This window comes from Lampetra planeri, chromosome 25 (assembly GCF_965212315.1).
Source record: "Lampetra planeri chromosome 25, kcLamPlan1.2.h2, whole genome shotgun sequence".
In the NCBI taxonomy this organism is placed as follows: Eukaryota; Metazoa; Chordata; class Hyperoartia; order Petromyzontiformes; family Petromyzontidae; genus Lampetra; species Lampetra planeri.
This window is the reverse complement of record NC_136131.1, coordinates 9750255-9767340: the sequence shown is the minus strand read 5'-3', so window position 1 is coordinate 9767340 and position 17086 is coordinate 9750255. Positions and strand designations below refer to the sequence as shown.

The following is a 17086-nucleotide window of genomic DNA, read 5'->3' as shown; positions in this document are numbered from 1 at the left end:
TACCCCCCACTCTCTCGAGTGGAGGCCCTTCTATCCGCAGAGCTGTCCCACGCGTGACGTTCCCAGCAGACACCCTGGACTCGAACTTATCGCCTGTCGCCCATCGTGTGCGGTGAACCTCTTTCGCGCTGCACACGCAACGCCTCCCATCATCATTCCTCGCTTGTGAAAGAAAAACAAAAAATATATCCCGCTGCTCGCCTTCTCCCGCGAAGACCGCTCGACGCGTCTCCCCCCCCACCTCGCTCCCGGAGTGCTCCGAGGCGCGTGCCACCGACGGAGCACCAAACGCGCACGCGATCCTGGGGCCGGCAATCAGCCAGCGGCGACGACGCAAATCAAATGACAGCGATCCGAGTATCCCCACCCGCCCTCGCCCACGAGAGCGATGATCAGATACAGTTGATGGTGATCACCATGAGAATCATCACCATCAGCAGCAGCAGATGATACACCACTTGTTATCCGTGGGCAGGAATGGAACTCGGAGTGCCACCATCGTCGTCGGCAGAACGTAGAGCCACCGGTTGCTTAACTTACGCTTTTAGCGATCCACCTGCTTCCGGTCTTAAATAGAGCAAGATAAGCCCAGAAGCCGACACTACGTGTGAAATCACCACGCCAGCCAGCGCGGTTTGGTGAAGGCAGCGAGCGTGCGACACGTGGAGCTCAGAATTCGGGGGGCGGCAGTTGCATTGCGCTGCCAAGTCGCACGTCGTAGGCCGCAGCAGCCTACAGCAGCCGCTCTTCGACGGGGGGTGTGTCGCTCACCCCGTGCGCAATCCCGCCAGGCTCAACGCCTGCTTAGCTTCTTCGATCTGACGACACCGGGTGCACTCGGAGCGATCTCCTTCTCGGGCTGATCAAAGAAGTCACACAGAGCACGGTTTCGAATTAAATACGTTTATTAACAAAAGGTCGCATTACTCTTAACTAAAGCAGGTCGGGCTGATTGAACACTCATTACCACTTCACGCGTCTCCCCCCCCCCCCCCCCCCGTTGTTCAAGCAGTGGAGACACTGGGTCTCCAAAACACGGCTAATGACGCTCCTGCTATTCGTACATTCATCGTTCATCTGTGCGGGTTAATGTTCGCCCAGCGGCAGTTATTCCCTTAAAAGCCCCGAAAGCTGGTATCGAACTCGACGAGTAAGAGGCTAATAATTCACAACTGCGAATTCGTTTTAGTTGAAAAGCGTACTTTGGCCTCAACACCGATTGACAATAATTCTGTCGCACAACCGCACATCGTCGCCGATCCACGCGGCACGTCTCGACGGTCGACAGATCTTATCGTGTTTCACCTTGTGACCTTATCTCGACAGATGACGACGCGCACCCGTGACACGCGACGGATTCGCCAGGCGAGAGCGCTCCGGATTTTGCACCGTGGATGCCAGTCGCGTCCGCCCTGCGTTGACTACAAAAATACATCTCTATTTTAAATCCTCTCGGGACGAGTTCCCGATGGCATCGCCAGTCAAAAGTACACCTGTGATTCAAGTCCAAGTACGAAGTGCTGCTCCAATAACCGCACTTCCATGAACTACAGAACTAGAGGGACTGTGGTTTGCCCACCCACACTCCCACCTACCCACCCACCCACCTACCCAACCTCCCAGTTTCCATGAATCTAGACGACTCAAATTGGACGCCCGTTTGCGTGGTCCGAATTCTACGCGACAATTCTGTTTTCTGAGCGTAAATGGTCAATTTCCAGAGTAAGAGCTGCCCCAACTCGCGCGATAAACTCTTGAGTCGACTCGTGCCAACCAATCGTGGAAACTCTAAGTGCCTGGCAGCTCGAATTCTTGGAGCAATGAGACCAACTCGAATTTGAAGTTGATGCAAATAAGGTATTAAAAGTCCAATTAAAGGCCAATCGTTGTTGCATCTATCTGACACTCGTACAAATTCTCCTTAAGTGCTTGATCGACAGGAAGGCGTTTCAATAAGTTGCAAGTTTTCATAATCGTGTAACCTATGTCAAAGCGATTTGGGTGACTGCTGCGCAATGAATGGGACATGACCCCAAGGACTCGCGTTTCAATGCAGCCATCCTATCCGTTTATTTATATAAAAAAGTTCCACAATGTATACTGCCGCCACCATATCGCAGTTTCACCCTCCGAGCACTTTCACTGGCCGCTGCACCCTCAAAACGGGCGAAACCGAATCACAGCCTCGACGCCTTTCTAATGTGCAGATGTTCAAGGGTCTTTGATCACATGATACGTCTGCCACCTAGTGGCCAACTCTGGGATGGAGAAAAACTCATTATTGCACAATCGTGCCTGATCACACCTCGCTCTCGGTGCGTGATTTATACAGAAATTGCACCAAGTTGCAGAATTGCTAAGTCACTTATTGAAACATCCTCACCTAATTTACAGCTTAAACAACGAAGGACAAAATTCAAGCAGCGCATTATGCCACAGAAACAAACACTTCTGTCAAACGATGAGAAGCAAGGCATCCCTTAGTTATCCTTCCGGTACAAATAACCAACACGCTGTCCGTGCATTAGCAGTTGAGAAAAAAGAAAAAGACACCATTATGGCATTCTCAATAGAATAAATGTGGTTAGACCTACACGACCCAAAGCGATTTGCAGCTAATGAATTCACAGTTAAAGGCGGTCTTGACGTTTGTGCCGCGGTCACACGGGGGGGGAGGGGGGGTGTGGAGCGTCCACGCCGTTCGCCGGAACATCCCGACGACTGCCACCGCCGACGCCAAAAGAGGCTTTCACGACGGCGAAAGACAAAAAAACGAAACCAAAACCGCGACTCCGATTTTTCAAGTAACTCCTTGAAGCGAAAAGGGATTTGTTCTCAAAAGCACCACGTTTAACCGACCCACTGTGAACTATGTCAATAAAATATCAACCTCTGCCGATTTTTTTTTCTTCCCGGCGGCTAAAGTGGACCGTCCTAACGAGGGGCGGCGGCGATACGGGAGGGCGCAGAAGGGAGGTTGCGGTGGCCTCCTCCATAAACAAAACCTCCCGCCGTGCGGCGTCCATGCACCAAGGCCGGGTCACGCAAACATCGCCAGCAGAGGAGGCCGCGCGAGCAAAAACTTTGCCCCCATCGTTCGGAGTGCCGCGACGGGAGATCGAGCCCGGGGACCGTTGGAAACGGACAGCACGCGAACCAAATTGGCGCCGCGACAGCATTCCCCCCCCAATCCCACCCCCTACAGTGTGCGTAGAATCCTGAACCTCGCGAAAATCTGCCAGGGGGGGGGGGGATGGGGGATCTACACACACTTGACTAATACACTGCCGGATATCGTTGCCTAATGGGGTATTTTCTTTTTTTAACCTTGGCACTTTATCGACCATAAAGTTGTTATTTTACGGTGCTGTAATTTAAATTTAAAAAAAATCACAGTTGAAGATGCAGTTTTGTGAAAGAACAGCTTGGGGAGCGGTGTTTCAGTGGTCAATGCATGAACGCAGCGATTCCCAGCCACGGCGAACATCAGTGGTGGGCGGAACCTAAACCGGTCCTGGCCCCCCCCCCTTCACCAACCCATGCTGGCCAGCGTGGTGCACTATGGTCAAACAACCTCCATAATCGACACAGAGGTGGCTTAACAAAGGGCTGTAAATAAATATTACTGTTGCCCATCTGCGGTCAAATCCACTGCGGGATGAATGCCTCCCCCCCCCCATGCCACCAAACGAATCTCTCGCGGCCCTTACGACACAACGATCCGTCTCGCTCCTGCCCGCGCGCCCATCTCATCGCTCCATCTCCGTGGTTGTCGCGTGCCACCAGGCGCATTCCCTCCATTCGCTGCAACTCCGCCCTTAGTCTCGCCCACCGCCCGTCCACCCTTCTGCGCGACAGGTCGAGCACGAGCACAAGCCCACTTGCGTTTCTGCCGCCCGTAATCGACAAGGCAGGGGTAATGGCAGTGGTTGAGGGAAGTATTTTGCTTCACAAGTGCGGTTACCCAAGGCGGTGGAGCGAGATAACCACTCGGATCTGCACCCCGTCACATACGCACGCACGCGGCTCCCGTGTGGAGTGCGAGAGCGGATCGGCATTACGATAATGCTCGGGTATAATCACTCGTGGAGTTAATCAACCGCAAGGATCGCTGGTGACGGGTGTAATTCTTTTTTTTCCAAAGGCCATTAAGTCTGTGTTGAGAATCTGGCAGGAATTGTGATACATGGCGAGAAGCAAAGCTGTGGCTGGTACGTGGAACACTGTCCCGCAAAATCGACCAGCGCGTAAAACAGTATTCGCGGCAAGGTTGACCAGATCAATAACGTACAGCCCTGTTGTCAATCCGCTGCTGGATGAGGGCCACGGGGGGAGGGGGTCATGCTGGTGAAGGCGGGAGGTTAGACGTGGGAGCGCAGAAGATCAGTACAACAATGGATTTAACTTCAATTGCCCTACCGCTGCTCACCACGTATCCCCACCAGGTACGACCCACCACAAATCCCCGCGGCCAGTTCAGGACTGTTTAGTTTCCGAGATGTGACAGGGTCAGACGCACTGCGGATGATTTGGTGACGGGCGAAGAGCCCAAAGTGGCCGAATCATCGGCACGCCGTTTGCTTTGTCGGCGGTTACCAGCGCCCTCGTTAACCTCCACTCAGCCCAGGACTAACGGATTACAACGCAAACAGCAATCAACCAATTGACGTGCAGCCTCGGCGTTACTTAATCGAGCACCAATAAGGCACAAGTCAAATCCGGCGATATTTGCCGATCGGTAGAGCGTGCGGTCACGAACCGTGGACAGCTACCCTGTGTCACACTTGTTGCGCACACAATAAACGTACAACCCTTCGCCAAGCCACTGCTTGACGAAGCACCCCACCCCCACCCTAACCCCCCCCATCAAGTCGTGTTGCATCATGGTGGTTGTATGACCATACTTCACCACACCGATTGGTGCGGCTTGGTGAAGGGGGCGCGCGGAGAGACCCAACACCGACGTTAGCCGTGGCCGGGAATCTACTTCACAGCCAAGTGCGCTAACCACTGCACCACTGCACCACTGCAGAGCCGCGCCGTCCATCGTCACCGTGCCCCAGCACGACGAGCCGAGCGATCAAACAGCTCCCTTGGAAACGCCTGCAACTGCTTTGTCTGCATCTGAGCGAGTAGTTGCGCAACAAGGACTTGCGTGGCCGTGCACTCTACCACATGCCCTGCCCTTATTCCGGTTAGCTCCACCCCCCATCCCGCCCCACCCCACCCACGTCAGGATTGCAATGACCAATCACATTTGGCGAACGTGCCGCGTGATGAAGTACGTCACGACGAATCGGCGAGCAGATCGACGTCTCTGCTGCGAGCGGCCGAGTTGCGCGACCGCTCGCAATCGATTGTAGAGAGACGTCCACACACAAGCAAATTCAGTTGCGTGCAAACAGAGTTGCGTGACCGATCGCTCAGGGGTGGGCCCGGCGTGAGGTTCGAGGCTGCGGCACGATGCAAGGAGGCCGCCTGTGAGATCCGGAAGTCCCTCCGCAGTTTCTACCACGAAATAAAATCCCAAGGGTCAAAGTGATTTCCTGTCCAACCGACAGCGGGGCAGTGAGTGCTCATCAGCAAGTTTAAAGCTCTGAGCCAGTGGAAATTACACATTTATATGACGGGGGCAGGTATTCCCGTATGACCACTCATGACTGCGGTGCTTATTTTATCGACCGCAGAGTGATGATGGGCTGAGCCAAGCCTCAACCCGACTGGAATTTGAACTTGCGACCTTCCAATTGAAGGTCAAGCTCTCACACAGGATCATAGGTGAGCTTGCCGATAATTCAAAATACATTCGCTTCAAAGACGTCGTGTTAAGAGGTCCAAACGTGGGTAATTTTGTGATTAGCAATGGAGGTTAACACTACGGTATGGGGGGGGGGGGGGGACACATCTAAATTAAATTAAACTACACCTACAATCAACATGCCCTCCACAAAAACCTTTAAATCAAAGGGTTCACGAATAACATTGATTGACCGAAGTTCACAATGGCCGGTTGGATGTCAAAAAAAATCAAAGCAAAATTCCCCTAACCCCCGCCCCCTGACAGCACACAGTGGTATAGCATGGTTGGCATGGTTGGCATGGTTGGCATGGTTGGCATGGTTGGCATGGGCTCTGTGTGCAACGCAATGAAATTGAAACATTTTGTCCCAACTACCTCGCTTGGTGTACAGGAGGTCGTGGGTTCGATCATTACCCTGACGCATGTACATTTGGAGTTTGCATGTTCTCTCTTCCCGTGGCCGTGTGGATTTTTGTCCGGGTAATCCGGTTTTTCCCTCCACATTAAGAATCAACGTGTGCTCATGAGAGTATTTAGCTGCTGTAAATTTCCACGTGAAAAGCCACTTCGTTGACCTATCATTTGTGGCCAGGTCGCTTCTGAAAAAGAGCTATATCTACCATTTGGCCTTACCTGGTAAATTAAAAAAAATGTTCATTGCACCCCGGTGCAGTTGCACCACCTGCACACTCGCCAGCTAGGCCAACGAGCGCCTAAGCTCGGCCAAAACTAGGAGACATGAACCGGAGCAGAGAGGACAAATTTTATCCAATGTGCAGACGTGGCTTCACCCCGACAGCTGCAACGCTCGGCACCGAGCACGGCGGACGTCTTGACGCGGCCTCTCTCCATCTCCCCCACGCCACCCTCCCTCCTCCCCGCCTCGAGTGGCGGGCGGGGAGACCCGGGGCTCCGTCACTTGGTCCCGTTGAGCACGCGGACCGTCTGCCGGCCGTAGCGGTAGTAGCTGTAGCCGGATCCCACGGTGGTGAGCGCCGTCACGTACCTTGGGCGCACAAACACAAAGATCCCCCCCACTCCGTGTAGCCTCCGTAGGCTGGTTGGGGCAAGTGCTGCTCGCCAGAATGGCGTAACGAGGGGGGTGAGGCCCAGCACAATGGCCAGCCAGCTGCCTTTGTCTCCCCACTGATGATGTTTAGACGTCAACATACGAGTGGGCCTAGGACCGGTTCAGATATCACACGCCGCTGGTGTTAACCGCGGCCGGCAATCGAACTCAGGTCGGCGGGTTTGTCGCAGCGTGCAACCACTGTGCTGCCGCTCCATGCACACACAGATCCACGCTCGAACTGGGACCCGTGTCTTTCCGACAGGGTCTTTGACTATAAACACCTGGGCAGTTCACCAGCATAGGCCCACAAGCAAGTTTGACTCTGGTGACGGACGACGCCGTAGATCGAAACTGGTCCCGAGTTTGCTCGTGCTTAACCAATGCTGCGGATGTTGCGCTGGAGCAGAAGGCCTGATGAAACTTGACCTGCCGCTGTAAATGTCGTGCAATGCGACTCTGCCCTCTGGTGGTGAAACCGCGTGTGAAAAAAAAAATGCAAGCGCCGAAGCCATTGACTGTGCAGCAGACGCTGAAAACTAATTTCTTTAGAACTGCTTCTTGTGTTTAGTTTGTTGTCCTTCCCCGCACCTCCGATTAGCACGGTTTGCTCCGTACGGTTCAAAACAAGTTGAACATACAGTACATGCATACTGCCGAGACGCAACTTTTGTCACTGCTGGCTGAGCGACTCCCTACGCTGTGCTGTGCGTGCTCGGTGGGGGGTTTAGGGTGGTCAGTGCGGGTCGGCGAAGGCGGTGCAGTGCGGTGCGTCGCAGTGTGGTGGTGGTGGTGGTGTTGGTGTGCAGCGCGGCGGGGATCACCAGAGCGCCACCAGCAGGGGGCTGTCCATTTGGTGCAGCACCGGCGCAGCCAGAGACGCGGCCACCAGGAAGAGCTGCACGGCCGTGTTCACCTACGCGCGCACGCACGCACGGTCAAATGCGCGCGCACGCGCAAAGCTCCCTTGTGTAGCCTACATAAGGCGTGGGGGAAAGTACCGTGAGCGAGCAACTTTTAAGGCCTCAACTGACTTATACCAAGGTCAGGGGTCGGCGACCTGTGGCTCCGAAGCCGCATGCGGCTCTTCGAGGGCCGCTTCGTGACACGTTATTCATCGAGGGCCACACCGTCGCGAATTCACCACGAGCACTGCGCCTCTTGAGATATTGAAGTTTTTTTTACCGAAATCGAAAAAAATGGCTCTTCTTGTTATTGTTGTTGCCAACCCCTGATCTAGGCACAGTTACCCATAACTCCACGAAGATCCCCTGTATAGCCTCAACAGACTGTTGGGCAGGTGCTGTTCGTGAGCACCTATGAACGCTGGCACAGCACACGAGGGGGTGGGTAGCCATCACCACGCCCTTTGTCTCCCCAGTGGTGAAATTTTTTACACACCGTACCAGGTTCTCATTTAAGGCTGAGTGGAAACAGGGGAGGCCCAGGAACGGTCCAGGTAATCAGCACCGGTTTTGGTGGCCATGAGCGGGATTGGTATTCGGGTCGCTGAGTCCGTAGTGCAGCGCGCTGACCGCTACACATACACGCTTGGGCTTGTCTTACGATCGATTGAAAAGCTGTAATTGGTCCATAACATGTATCGACTTGCCTTGCTGATGAGCGTTGGTTTAAGCTGGGCAGTAGCAAAACGTGGATTGAAGTATCGAGCCAGGGTGCACTAGAAATATATAAAACGACACAGCAGCAAGAACATCAAGTTACATACGCGCTTATAACCAGAGCTGTGGGTAAGCTGGGTACTCGGCACGCTACCCGTTAAAAAATCAAGACAACACAAGCCATTTAAATTCAACGTGCAACAAATACGCACTGCGATCGCGACTCCTGAATCGAGATCACCTGAATGAATGGCAAAGCGGCAGAGATTGTTTTGTGCCCGAAACTAAATGTGTCCAACTTAATTCCAAGTTAAAACTTCACTGTAATTCTCAACATCGGCAGGTTTTTTTATTTATTAACAGAGCGCAGCACGATAGGCAAAGGTTTCAACGGGTGTAAAGCGCGGTGCAAATAATTACATGACGATTACCTTCATAATGAAGATCAACAAACAGAGGTGCCCTAATGAAGAGAGTTTTTAAATCAGTGAGCATGAGCCGCTGTGACACGTGGATAAGAAATACGAACACTGACAAAGATACTGAAACAAAAGCTGAAGAGTGCGCAAACAAGCGTGGCGAAAGAGGTGTACGCTGGGAATTACACCGAAAGGCAGAGGGATACAAGAGGTCATACGTAAGTGAGAAACATCTTACCGACTATTAAAAGTGCAAGTGGGTTTTTGCGTAGGACATGTCGCTGTGAGGGATGATGGCTGGGTGGTCTAGCCTTACTTATGACAGAGTGGCAGCCGAAGGAGGGAAACAAACTGGATAGGATGCCCACTGTGGAGACGGGGCGGTGAAATCTGCTCGTGTGCAGGAGCAAGGTGCATGGATCGTTGCATCTCGCGACCGTGAGCGACAGCTGACAGCAGCTTAGGGATGCTTTGGTCCCAGCAGTGGATAGATAGTGACTGTTGCTGCTGATGATGATGCTGCTGCCAGTGCAGGTTTAGTGCGGTACTCACTGGAGGAGGCACTGTGCGGTAGCGCACGTAAAAAACAGCGCCGATGAGAGCGATGTCCCTCGAAATGATCAGGGCGGTCAGCGGCACTGCCAAACACACAATGGCGCCACGGTGGCGCGATGTTAACAACTTCGCCTGGGATATAGAAGGTAGTGGGTTCGATGCCGACCCTGACGCCTGTCATATTTGGAGTTTGTTGTTAGCCCCATGGTCACGTAGATTGTTTTTTCTGGGTCCTCCGGTTTTTCCCTCCACATTTAGAATGGACGTGCGTTCGGAGTATTTGGTTGCGATAAACTTCCACGTGATAAGCCACTACGTTGAGTTATCATTTGTGGCCAGGTTGCTTCTGAAAAAGAGCTACATAGCTCAGTGGGCCTTACCTGGTAAAATAAAAAATAGTTTAGTAAGTAATTTAGTTTAGGTTCGTCACGGTTTAACAAAGGGGGCCGTAAATTATTATTTCAATTAAGTGCGGGTAGTGTGCGAGACCCTACGAACCAGTGTCTCTGAATGTGGGCGGGTGGCCGAGTGGCTCAAAGAGGTCAGAGCGCTGAGATGGTACTGCTGAGAATTCAAACCGGGTAATCAAGTGTAGTAATTTGAAGGTCTTGGTCCACTCACCAATAATGACTTAATTTGATCAAATGCAAGCTCTTGAGAAATGAAACCAATATTGGCATGACCGACATACGATGAACATTACTCCCAGTGGCATGAAAAAAATATATGCCCTGTGGTAGGACAGGTTGAAGAGAGCTGCCCTCTACTCTGTGGACCAGAGGTGCACTTGAAGGGATCTCAGAAGTAGTTCTGTGACATTTGCTTCTGACACCGTTGTCAAACAACTGCTCTGCGAGAGCTCCCAATGGACACATGGTCTCATGACCTGAAGCCGACAGCACAATCTGAATAAACTTGGGAGAAATCAAGATGGGGAAAAATAGAAAGTCCAAGTCATTTGTCACTGGGTGCAGGTGTTCGCCAAGTGCTCGCATAGATCTGGACGAGGGCAAGTGAGAAACGTCACGTGTTCACCTAAGCCGTTCATTTATTATTACACGCTTTTATTGAACTCACTTTTCGTCTGTTGTATCCTCAAAAAAGAAATCTTGTAACTCAATTTTTACACACTTCCCAATGTGCTATCGACTGCAAACTTCGTATAGCTATGTCATACTGATGACAACACGATATTAGATCATAAAAACTCCAAAACATATATTTTTAAACTGTTACACGCTTTTATTTAACTTACTGTATGTGTTGTATCCAAAAATCTTGTAACACAATTTCAACCGTATTCCCAATGTCGTATCGACTGCAAACTTTGTATAGCCATGTCATACTGATGATAATACTATATTCTATCATTGAAAATAAAAATAAATATATTTTTAAACAATTTTTTTAACGGCTCTAATTGTCCATGCTCAACTGACGTTGCCTGTAAATCACCACGGTCTCTTACGTCACGGCAAGCCTCGGGGAGCCACGCCCAGGGGCGGGGGATGTGGAAGGAGGGGAGGGGCGATGGGGGAAGGGGGCAGAGGAAGGGGCAGCTCGGAGAGTACATTTCATTAAAGCGTGTATTTTTAAATATTTTATATCGAGGAGAGCCTCGCTAAATGAACGCGGACAAGGTCGGCCAGTGGCGCGGGACAACATCTGGACTGCGCGGTGAGCGGAGCAAACTCATGCTCACCAGGAATGAGGTGAGCGCAGGTGAGGCTGATGTAGAGGACGCTGATGAGGATCTTATCTGCGAGAGGGTCGAGGGCGCTGCCCAGCGCGGACTGCTGGCTCGGCCAGGTCCGTGCGATAAATCCGTCCAGCTGCCGTCGGAACAAAAACAGGGTGCAGCGAGTCCGTAAGCACGGGTCTCTTCCCGGACATCACAGCACCGTTTTCTTTGACACGCATCGCGGTCCGTTTCACACGGGATGCTGAGACATTGCTGCCCACGTTGACATTAGTAAACTCGGTTCGGACTCTCGTCTGTGAGGTCCTCCTCCCTGACATGAGGACTAATTCCACTCTCTCTGGGACGGTAATTTTATATCAAGGCCATCTCTCTTCTGTATACACTGATTTACAATATACGGACAATATAGTAAACCACTGTAGCCTGCGCTCCTTCAGTCCTGAAATCTCCGATTGCTGACCCTTGCCGTGCCCTGGGTATATCAACAACTGACGTCTCTCCTTTGTCGCGTTACATTCGGCTACATAAGAGTTATGAATGGAAGTGTTCTCATAGCATGGAGGCATGGCAATCCCAACGATTGGAACGTCTTCTTCGTGGCATTTATTCCCACTTACATAGCGTAAATCTCCCTCGTCCGCTTCCTCCACTCATCCCCATCCTGAAATGAATAACACCTGATGCATGCCCCAGTAAAAGTTTTTGGTTTTATTTTAATGCCAACTCAACTGAATCAGTGCCCCTTCTCTTCCTAATCACTTCCACACCTCAACCAATATGCAATGGGGAAGGCCAAATGTCTTACAACTCTTCAGTCATTCTATTTCTTCCTCGACTGCTGCTACGGAGCCTGCATTTACCAAGGCTTGGTTGGAACAACACAACGGCAATATAATGAATTAATTAGAACATAATAGAAAGACAAAAAAAATACAAATAAAAGCACACTAAAAACCTACGTTCCCGCTCGCAGTCCCTACTACGTGAGTGATGCACTGAGCCCAACCTTCTCCCCTTCCCATAACCTACTGAGTTTGGACTTCAGCTCCACGGAATTCCTGTACCCCCCCACCCTCTCCCTGCCCTTTACCGGGTTCTTGAACAAAAAAAGCCAAGCACACAAGTGTTGAGGATGAGTGCGGGGGGGGGGTGCTGAACGCGAATATCGCTGGAGACGGGCGAGTCGTACGAGGTCGGTGACGCCGGCCAGCGAGAGGAGCCCCAGCGCCAAGCCGAACTCCTCGTCGGCGACGAGGCACGCGATGACGGGAGAGAGCGCGATGCGCGTCACGCACAGGGCGTTGGGCACCGTCCAGGGGTTCTCGTACTGCCACGCACACCAAAAACAAATGCCCACCAAAACCAAATGCCCACCAGTTAAATGCAGTACTCTCAGATAAGGTGGTAATATAATATAATTGATAAGTATCGAGCGCCTTCGTGCAAGGCGGTTGACAAGAGCTTACAAAACGGTGACAGAATGGAATGATTTTGATGGTGGGGGCGTTCGACTAGGACTGAGGAATGAGTGACTGCGATATAGGTACTTGGGGATCAAGAAGGGGTAAGGGAGGGATGTGAAGGAGTAGGATGGGTGAGGGGAGGGAAGGAGGTTAAGAAGGAAGGCTACTTAATATGCAAGGTAAGTCGATGATAATGAAGCCGTTAGCTGCCGTCCATCTGTCTGTAACGTGGAGGAGTGATAACTTTCGTAGTGATTATCCGATATGAACGAAACTTTAGAATCAAGTTGTTTTACTCTTACGGACTTATCATGTTGAAAAACGGTCGAATATAGTTTAGGGTTTCCAAGAAACTTGATGACATGCCAGACCAAAAAAGGACTACGACCTGACAGGTACCGGTGGGTGTCCGTACTAATAAACTTCTTCCGAGGACAAACTCTTTTTGCAACGCGTTACGTAATCCAAGGTTAAGTATGCTTTTTATTAAACAAAAAAACGCTTTAAGCTGAAATAACAAAAACAAATAATGCGCTGTTTACGAAAGTTGTATACTACTGCAAAAATATATATAACCAAAAAATGACGGCTAAATTTCCTTTTCCAAATAAAAAAAAACCGAGGGTAATTTACCAGCTCTGAGAAGATGTTCTCTTTGGCCGAGTTGCCGGGAGCCCGAGTCCCCGAGGCAGCTCCCGACGCGTCGCCCTCTCCTCCTCCCCGACCCCGAGTGTCGTCGCTTCCCCCGCTGCCCTCCTCGGGACCTTTCGCCCCGGCGGAGCGGCTCCCCCCGGCGTGAGGGGTTCGCGCTACGCCCCTCCAAGTCGACCGCAGCAGGGGATGACCCCAGCGCCACCCCGATGTGACGACTTGGGGGGACCTGAGCGACTGTTCACTCGGACAGAGGCCACAGTGGCGGCTGCTGTTGCAGCAGCTGCAGTAGCAGCAGGCATAGCAGGTGCTCCTGTTGCCCAATGAACGGGAGCGGATGGTCGTGGTGGCTGGACTGCCTGGTCTCCTGAAGTGTCTCAACGACGCCACATATCCTCGTGTTTGTCCCACGACAGAGGGTGAGAACAATGGGGATGACGGTGACAGTGACGATGATGGTATTGTGGAGCAACTGGACGGAAAGGTGGCGGGACAAGACAGGAAAGAGGGAAAAGAGGAGCAGCACGAAGTGGAGAACGACGACAAGGAGGAGGAGACCAAGGGCAGGGGGCAGAAAGGGGAGACCGATTTTGATTCAAGTATTGATGACGGCGACAGCCGCGACAGTGAGGGGGATAACAGTGACGGCGAAGATGGCGACGACGATGATGACGGTGATAATGAAAGAACAGAGGAGTGTGAGAAGGATAAACAGAAGGATGAGGAGGTCGACGAGGAACGGAGGCACCGACCAAGCGCTGACATCGTCACCATCACCATCTTCGCCCTCTTTCACCGCGCGAGTCCAACGTTACTCATGTCCTCACACGCGCTGCTGCCCGGTCCGTTGCGCAGGAGGCGCCCGGTGCCGCTGTTGTTGCTGTTGGTTTGGTTGTTTGTTGTCTTTGTTTACTCTTACGAGGACGACAACAACAACTTCAGAGCGGACAACACGCGGGGCCTGGGCGCGGCCATGATTGCTGCCGTAAAGTAGCGCGACAGCTGACGAGGTCGAGGTCGTAAAGTAGATTTTTTTCGCGTGCGGTGAAAGTTGGTGGGGGGAGGGGGGGGGGTCTTCTTTTTACGACGTTTTACGACAATCGCATTCAACGTCCACTTTTTGTCAAGGTCATTGGGTCAAAGTGTCAACCTCAAGACAATTGCGTGGATGACACCACATCTCGCCATCGCTATCCTTTCCCGCCAGGTTACACGCTTCAGACTCTCCGGCGGCGGCGTTGAAACAAAAGAGAGGCTTTGTTGGCCCCGTGGGCTTTACTGGGGAATGAAACTTTGTGAACTTAAAACTTTATGAATGGATTTCGATTTAAAGCTTTCGTGACTGCAGGGATTCATATTCTTGGTTCTTTTCGGTAAAGTCACGTAGAAGGGAAATAATAAAATAAAAAATAAACATAATAAAATAAAATTATTTTATTATGTTTTATTTTTGTTTTTTTATCATTATAGTCACGTAGAAGGAAATAATAAAATAATAAAAATACAAATTTTACAAAATAAAATAAAATGTATTTTATTATGTTTTATTTTATTATTTCCCTTCTATGTGACTTTATGAATGGAGAGCAGACCCCCTGTTTTTGAAACATCGCCACCATCCATCTCTCTGCCAGGCATTAGTAACACTCGCGTTTCAAAGCCAGAAGAATTGCATCGGTTCGAGATTTGACTAGGGCACCTTTCTCTGTGTGTGTGTGTGAGTCCGTTGATCTTTTTTGCGCACCGTTCGTAACCAACCGTGCTAGTGTGGAGTTTATACCCTTTGGTTCTTTCGGTAAAGTCACGTAGGTATAAAATAAAATGAATCACGACGTTTCGGGCGCAACACAAGCTTCCGTCATCAGGTGGGAAAGCGTGGTCTGCTGCTGAGGCAGCAGACTGTTTTAAAAGGTTTGAAATGGGTGTAGCCCAAGGGTCATAAAGAAGTGGCCCGGGGCACGTGATGTTAATGTGAAAAATTAGCATGTAACTTTCTATACCTTTTTTTCTATACCTACGTGACTTTACCGAAAGAACCACAGAGTATGGATTCCTGCAGTCATGAAAGCTTCAAATGAAGAGTGTGGAGTTTGTGTATTCTCTCCCTCTCTTCTGCCTGGGTTTCCTCCAGAATCTCCGTGTTCCTTCCAGAGCAACAAAGAATCCACACCCAACGCTACGACACCAGAATTGTCAAAACATTCCCACGGTCAGAAGTTGTCTGGAGAATGACTCAATTGGGATTAGAAAATCTACATCATGAGACCTCCTTTGCCAGTACCAAAATCTAATAATAGGGTTTTTCCACTTTTTTCTGACAACACAACTGAAACCTTATGATATTTTAGTACTGGCAAAGGAGGTCGAATGATGTATATGCTCACCCCGAGCCCTCATTACTTTGATAGTGGATTGTCTTTGAGCTGTACGCCTTTTGGCGTCCTCTGGTCTAGCACCAATTGAGACGAGGCTCAAAAGAAAGCCGTCCTTTGGTGTGGACCAATCAGTTTCAAGGACAATGCATATATTATCATAGTGTGTTTTTTTCGATTTAAAGCTTTCGTGACTGCAGGGATTCATCTTCTTGGTTCTTTCGGTAAAGTCACGTAGAAGGGAAATAATAAATAATAAAGATAAAACTGAATAAAATAATATAATAAAATAATAATATAATATATAATATTATAATAATAATATAACATAAAATAATATAATAATATAATAATATAAATATAATTTGTTGTTTAATTTGTATTATTTTATTATTTCCCTTCTACGTGACTTTACCGAAAGAACCAAGAAGATGAGTGTGTTTTTTGTTTGCATTTTGACTGAAAGTATTGTGGTTAATACAGACATGAATCCTCGTAAAAAGGTTTCAGTTTTGTTGCCAGAAAATAGGGGAAAACCCCCTATTATTATGGGATACGAGAAGCTTACAAGCTGGAAGACAATAATGAAGCCTCGGGTCCCGTCCTGTGGCTGTGTCCCAATAAAGTGGCTCTTGTCACATCGTCGTCTTGAGTCGTTACGATTCCAAGAACACAGGATGAGATGTTACTATCCTTTGTGCAAGCACTTCCAAGAGTTCATGAACAGTGAGCCTGGTGAAATTTGGGGAGCGCATCGTCAGTAGTGAACCTTTGGTTCCTAGGGTGTTTCGGCCTTTCACACTATACACCCTCCCCAAAGGCGGCCAGCGACAGGGTGATCAATCCTACGCTTGCGTCCCATTCCCAATTAGTCATAGGAGTTGCCTTGTTGTTGATAGCCAACATCCCATGGGACTATGCATGGCAGGGGCGTCCTCCTCCCTGAGTCAAGCATTGTTGACCGCATACCTCCTGGCCCTCTCACTTCGGGGCCCAGCTGGGGTCTTTCCTCTTCATCCAGAGCCACTGACTGCTGCCTTCTGCCGCCTCCACTGTCGTTGAGTACACATCAACGCCTGCCACCGAACACTGTCGATTCCAATTCCAGGACTGTCGGGGTCTAAAACGGAGAGGTGGCAACCGTGTTGGCACTCCGATGCCTGTCTTCCCTTCAGCAGTGAAGAGAGGTTCGGTAAATATAAACAATATAAGCTTTCGTGGCTGCAGGGATTCATATTCTTGGTTCTTTCGGTAAAGTCACGTAGAAGGGAGATAATAAAAAAATATAAAAATATATATTTCTATTATTTTAAAATAATATAAATATATTATAAATATATAATATTTTTATATAATTTTATTATTATAAAATAATATATTTTTAAAAAAACGTGTTTAACAAAATATTTATATTTTCACTGCTATATCTTCAC

The 17086-nt window shown here is 50.0% G+C and overlaps 1 protein-coding gene across 1 annotated transcript; it reads right to left on the bottom strand.

Moving 5' to 3' along the window:
• Positions 1–887: 887 nt before the first annotated feature.
• On the bottom strand, positions 888–14283 carry LOC144727438 (uncharacterized). The gene is made up of 7 exons (XM_078606264.1): positions 13264–14283; positions 12357–12494; positions 11168–11297; positions 9463–9548; positions 8482–8550; positions 7694–7785; positions 888–6806 (listed from the first exon to the last, which is right to left on the bottom strand). The coding sequence occupies exons 1-7, from the start codon at positions 14059–14061 to the stop codon at positions 6716–6718; spliced, it is 1404 nt and encodes a 467-aa protein (XP_078462390.1). The 5' UTR covers positions 14062–14283; the 3' UTR covers positions 888–6715.
• Between the last annotated feature and the right edge of the window lie 2803 nt (positions 14284–17086).

Excerpts from the sequence above, each read along its gene's own strand:
- LOC144727438 (XM_078606264.1), bottom strand. The coding sequence starts at position 14,061 with ATGGTGATGGTGACGATGTCAGCGCTTGGTCGGTGCCTCCGTTCCTCG. Across the intron at positions 11,298-12,356 it reads TGGCCGGCGTCACCGACCTC|CTGGACGGATTTATCGCACG; the intron begins GTACGACTCGCC and ends TTCCGACGGCAG. Across the intron at positions 6,807-7,693 it reads CCCCTGCTGGTGGCGCTCTG|GTACGTGACGGCGCTCACCA; the intron begins GTGATCCCCGCC and ends TGTGCGCCCAAG.